Source organism: Medicago truncatula, chromosome 5 (genome assembly GCF_003473485.1).
Source record: "Medicago truncatula cultivar Jemalong A17 chromosome 5, MtrunA17r5.0-ANR, whole genome shotgun sequence".
NCBI classification, from domain to species: Eukaryota; Viridiplantae; Streptophyta; class Magnoliopsida; order Fabales; family Fabaceae; genus Medicago; species Medicago truncatula.
Window position 1 is genome coordinate 9374157 of NC_053046.1, and position 5758 is coordinate 9379914.

A 5758-nucleotide genomic window follows, 5' to 3' on the forward strand; every position below is an offset into this window, starting at 1 on the left:
AAAAAAAAACATCTCCATTAATATTCATGCTTAGAATGGAAGATATCACAACATATTGAAACTGAGATGAACAAGGTCAAAAGATTGCAAGTTGGATCCATTTACTAACTTCGTTTATCTCAGTTAAAATCCTTGCTTTGCTTAGAATTTATTTCCCTAATGTGCCAGTCCCTAACTAACCTTCCCTCCCGGAACTGCATCCACCATATCTCACCATGGTTGTTACTGAATCCTGTAGCTTTTTAGTAACATGGGCTTTACCTAACAATTGCTCAAATGTTATTAAATTTAATTAGTAACATTTTTCTTGATTCAGTTACAATTTTCAATTGTTACTAAATCTCAATCATGTTGTAGTGCCACCACCACTTCCTAGTCATCCCCTAGCCAGGTTGATCGATAATGCAGGACAGCAACAATAATGCATCAGATGCAATTTCAAATAGGCCTTTTATTGAAACCTAATAGTACCAGTCAAATAGTCCACTTGTCAATGTCCGCCTTTTATTGCGGTGTTGTTCTTAATATAGTTGCTAAAGATGAGGCGTCCAAGCCACTTCTAGTGTTGATCCTAATTCAATTTTAAGATCTTTGTAGCTCTTAATATAGTTGCTAAAGATGAGGCGTCCAAGCCACTTCTAGTGTTGCTCTTAACTCATTGAAATTCTCCAAGTTATTTTCACATATATGCATAAGTTTTTCAACCCTTAACCATTTGGTTGACTTCGACTTTGAAGCAGGTAATGCTAAGAAAGATAAAAGGGATTGAAAGATAGACATGCTTGTAACAATAATTGCCCTAAGCACTCTAATCGAAGTATTGAGTTCAAAATCTTCATCCATAACAGGGATACTTTAAATTCTCCATCCATCTCCTTCAATGATGTGATCAACTTCCTAGCATTCTTCTTCATCTTCATTGAGAATAAGTTATATTTAGCTACACTTTTTTTGTTGCTTCAATCCCATTTTCTCCTTCTAAGAGCAGAATAAAGTGCCTGAACATTTTCCCTTAATCAGTCGCATCACATAATGTCAAATTCTTGAGATTTTGTAACTTATCTTCTACTTTAATGTCGCTAGGATGAGAACCACATGACAAACTATTTAATTTGAGCGAATACGGTACTTATTTGCCATGGCTACTTCTCTTTTTTGCAGATGGAAGCTCAAGCTCAATGTTTATAATTATGCATGTACTAATTGTTACCAAGTCCTTGACACCCTCTCCTTATATAATAGCAAGTGATTCATGTTTTATTCAAAAACTAATACTATAGCACATGCAGCAAACCTTTCTTAATCTATGTGAGCATGTGGTGGCTCCATGAGTTTTCCTTAGAATTTGGTAAACTTGTCACATTTGTGCCAAACATTGTGCATTATTATACATGTCATATGCATGATGGTGATTAATGTAATGGAGTTGAGGTGTATAACACTGGCATGTCCTCCAAGTGTTACTAAACAGAAAACCTCATTAATCACTTTGTTTCTAATAAAAAAAAAAGGGTCATTTTTGCTTCAGATGTATCTATTGCTTGGCATGTTTCATATTTGAGGAGCTAGAACTGGGAAATGGTTTAAAGAATGGATTTTAGAAGGATGAGATCCAGATCTTGTGGGATATGATCAAAATATGGACAACAATGTCAATTATATAGTATTACAATTTTTGTTTACTAGAACAAAATAATGTTAAATGGTTTAAATAATTTTTTATGACTAATGAGGTTTTCTGATTGCCAACATTAGGAAGACATGCCAGTTATATAGTGAATAATATTCATCATGCATCTTGAACCAATTTCAATATCAGAGCATCTTGCAGAGTATCACATGCAATATCATTAACATATTCACAATGTTGGGTAGAGATATGACAACCTTACCATATTCAAATGGAAATTCATGCAGCCAGCACATGCTCTAAACCATGATTAACAAGTGATACCTATTTTATCAATTTCCTTATTATATGAAATTAATAATCAGCAACCAATATCAATCATGAATGGCTCTTATATAAAGAGAGAGTCAGGCACTTGGTAACACCACACAAACATTGAGCTTTACCATTTTCTTAGAACTAAAAAAGAAACAAACAACAAATTAAAGAGCAATTAAGATGGCAAGCAAATACCATGTTCGCTCAAATAGCTTTCCTTCTCAATCCCATCCAAGCTCCACAAGAATTGAACAAGATTTAAGAAAAATGAAGACATGGGAAGCTACATCAACATCCACATCTGATTCAATTACCACTGGCCTTTCCTTTCTTGAAGATTTGTATATTTCTTTGGATGATCTTCTACATATGTCATCAACACAAAAGGCCGTTTCTCACCATCAAGGTGAGAAATTTGTGGAAGAGTTGTTGGATGGTTCGGTGAAACTTTTAGATATATGTGGCATCACAAGAGACACCATGCTACAAATTAAAGAAAATGTTCAATCACTTCACTCTGCTCTTAGAAGGAGAAAGGGGGATTCAAGCATCGAAACTAGTGTAGCCGAATATAAATTCTTCACAAAGAAGATGAAGAAAAATGTCGCAAAGTTGATCACATCTTTAAAACAGATGGAAAGTAAATTTGGAGCTTCCTCACTTTTGAATAAAAATCAAGACCTTGTTGCAGTGATTACAGTTCTTAGAGAGGTCATTGCAATGAACTTGTCTATCTTTCAATCCCTTTTTTCTTTCTTGGTTGGATCTTCATCAAAGTCAAAGGCAGCAAAATGGTTGAAAGTGACAAAGTTGATGCAAAAGAGGGTAACATGTGAAGAGAACATGGAGAGTATCAATGAATTCCAGTGTGTGGAAGCATCTTTAAGAACCCTTATAAGTGAAGGTTCTAACGTTGCACATGAAAGATTTGAGGCTTTGGAGAATGCAATTGAAAGTATAGAAAAGGGTTTAGAGAATATATTTAGGTGTTTGGTTAAAACTAGAGTCTGTCTTTTGAACATCATGACTCATTAGTGTGCTGAGTTGTAAATTTCTTTCCAAATCTTCCAAAGAATCCAAATTTTAGGGAATTCTTGAGGATTGGAATTTTTTGCTTCATCAATCTGTATATATACAATTGAATAGTCATACAATCAAATAGAAACAACAAATTTTTGTCCTATATATTTCTGCTCTTTTATTTTTCCGCTAAGGTCTGAAATTGTGAATTATTGTATTCTTTGCCTAAAAACTATAGTTATTAATATTTGTTCTGTTAAACAAACAGAACTCATTAATAACAGGTTTAACTAAAACTTAAGCACTTTAGTAGTAGAATATAATGTAAATGGAGAGGTATCAAGCAGGTGATGATATTTAGGTGGCAGCAACTATCTTTGGGGCTTAATGAATCAATGCAAGGTGATAGTTTGATGAAACACAGGTGCAAAATATCACTAAAACCGTGTTGGACGAAGAATGCAGAAAAGATATGTTTCATTAATGATATTTCATCTTGGTTCTTTTTTATGTTTTGGAACCATGATAAATGAAAGGTAAAGGAAATTCAATAAGCTCATCAACGAAGCTGTTTTTATATTGTTTTCAAAGCTGATACCTCAAATCAGAATAGCAAAAGCATCAAAATATAAAAATTATTGTTCTGTTTATACTGTCATATGAGCATGGTGGATGACCGAACTATATAGAATCTTGTATGTAGCATACATGATCAAAAGTAATAAACTAATCAGATGTATCAATTAAAATTACTAAAGGTATCAGACATTTTTGTATGGAAGCTAGTCTTTTTTTATTTCTTCTTTGAAATGAATCAGTCCAATGTCATCTTATCTAAGTACCATATAGGAAATTTTATAGTGAAAATAGCTTATAATTGGAAAACTTAATAATCTAATGAGCAACATATCTCTCTTTGAATTTCATTACTTTTCTACTTGCAATATCCGCCATGCTTAATCACTCCTTGCTTATGCAGGCATCACTATTTTGCTATTGTACTAGCATTACCCTCTATTGTAACTATTAAAGAGATTTTGCATGAAAATATATAGAGATTAACTAGTTTACAATCTAAAAGACACGTCTCCTCTAAAATTATTAGCATCCTCAAGTAACCCTCAGATCATAATACAGGACAGAACATGCATTTAAACTAAAATCAAAGGCATCATCAACATTTCTCATATCATAATCTCAATAGTTATATAAAGCATTTCTTTTTCACATTCATTTCTCAATGAAGTTTTTCAGGTTCTTCAGACACACCAAGTATTCCTTGTTGTCTTTGTTGAATATGCATTCCAGCAAAAAGTTGGCTGTGTTAGGGTTTTAGGTTTTGAAGGACTGTGATTGACTGCGGTCAAAATAATAACACAGTCAAATTAACTGCAGCCATTGGATCAAAGCAATGCTTCAGATTCACTTTCACTTATAAACCACAACAATTTCACTTTTTTAGTTGCACTTTACTCTTGCAATAAGCACTTTACATTGCACTTCTCAAAACTTATGTTTCAAAAATAGGTAATCAAACAAGTTTTTAATTTTTAAAATTTTAAAAACTAAAAAAGTGTTTCTCTCAAAAAAAGAAAAACTAAAAAAGTGTTTTTAAGAAATGTTTCAAACAGGCCCTTAATCTTCTAATAGAAGACAAAACACCCAAGAAAATGTTAATGGACAATATAAGAAGTAGGAAAATGTTACTTCTCCCAAGAAATCATTTCCCAAGAACATCACGGACGTACAATAATAGATAGATATAATCACCTCCATGAAGCTTCTGAATATAGACACAACTATCATTACTACTTCTAGAGAAACCTTGTTTTATCATAAAAGAATCAAATCGCTTGTACCACTGTCTAGGAGATTGTTTCAGCCCGTAAAGTGATTTTCTCAAGCGACATACCTGACTCTCTTTACCCTCAACCTTGTAACCCTCAGGTTGATACATATATATTTCCTCGTCTAAGTCTCCATGCAAGAAGGTTGTCTTCACATCTAGTTGTTCCAGCTCAAGATCACCATGAGCTACTAAACTTAATAGCACCCGGATAGAAGTATGTTTCACCACCGGAGAAAATATCTCATTGTAATCAACTCCTTCCTTTTGTGCAAACCCTTTAGCCACTAGTCTAGCCTTATATCTTGTATTGCACGACTTAGTATGATCTTCTTTTCTTTTATACACCCATTTACAACCAATAGCAGACTTTCCTACAGGTAATGGGACTACCTCCCATGTCTTGTTCTTGTGAAGAGATTGCATCTCTTCCTCCATTGCAACCAACCAACTCTCTTTATCCTTGTCTTTGACAACTTGTTTGAAGGTGACCGGCTCATCATCTTCAACCGAGAGTGCATATTCCACCAAGTTTACCTGCCCATAATGCCTTAGAGGTTTGTCTGACCCCAACTTCTGAACTGTTTTATAATTTCTCTTTGGCCTAGTGGTATCCAAAGATTCCTGCAGCTGCTGTTGCAATACATGTGTATTTTCCTATTGAACCTCATTATCAAGTTCATCCTCCTCATCATCTTGAGTGACACTAGGATGTTCCACCTGAACATGACTAGAATCTAGTTGGTCTTTAGATTCTATATCAACTATTTGATTTGATACTTTAACATCACCATAGTTAGGCACCATAGATTTCTCATCAAAGGTAACATCCCTGCTAATCACAAATTTAGAATCTTCTAGACACCAAAGATAATAGCCTTTGACTCCTTTTGCATATCCTAAAAAGATAGTTTTCTTGGCTCTATTATCAAGTTTGTTATCCT

General features: G+C 33.9%; 1 protein-coding gene across 1 annotated transcript; it reads left to right on the forward strand.

The window, feature by feature from the left end:
- The first annotated feature begins 2062 nt into the window (after window positions 1–2062).
- LOC11409366 (uncharacterized) lies at window positions 2063–3133 on the forward strand. Its single transcript, XM_003612255.3, has one exon. The coding sequence runs from the start codon at window positions 2129–2131 to the stop codon at window positions 2981–2983; it is 855 nt and encodes a 284-aa protein (XP_003612303.1). The 5' UTR covers window positions 2063–2128; the 3' UTR covers window positions 2984–3133.
- Window positions 3134–5758: the final 2625 nt, after the last annotated feature.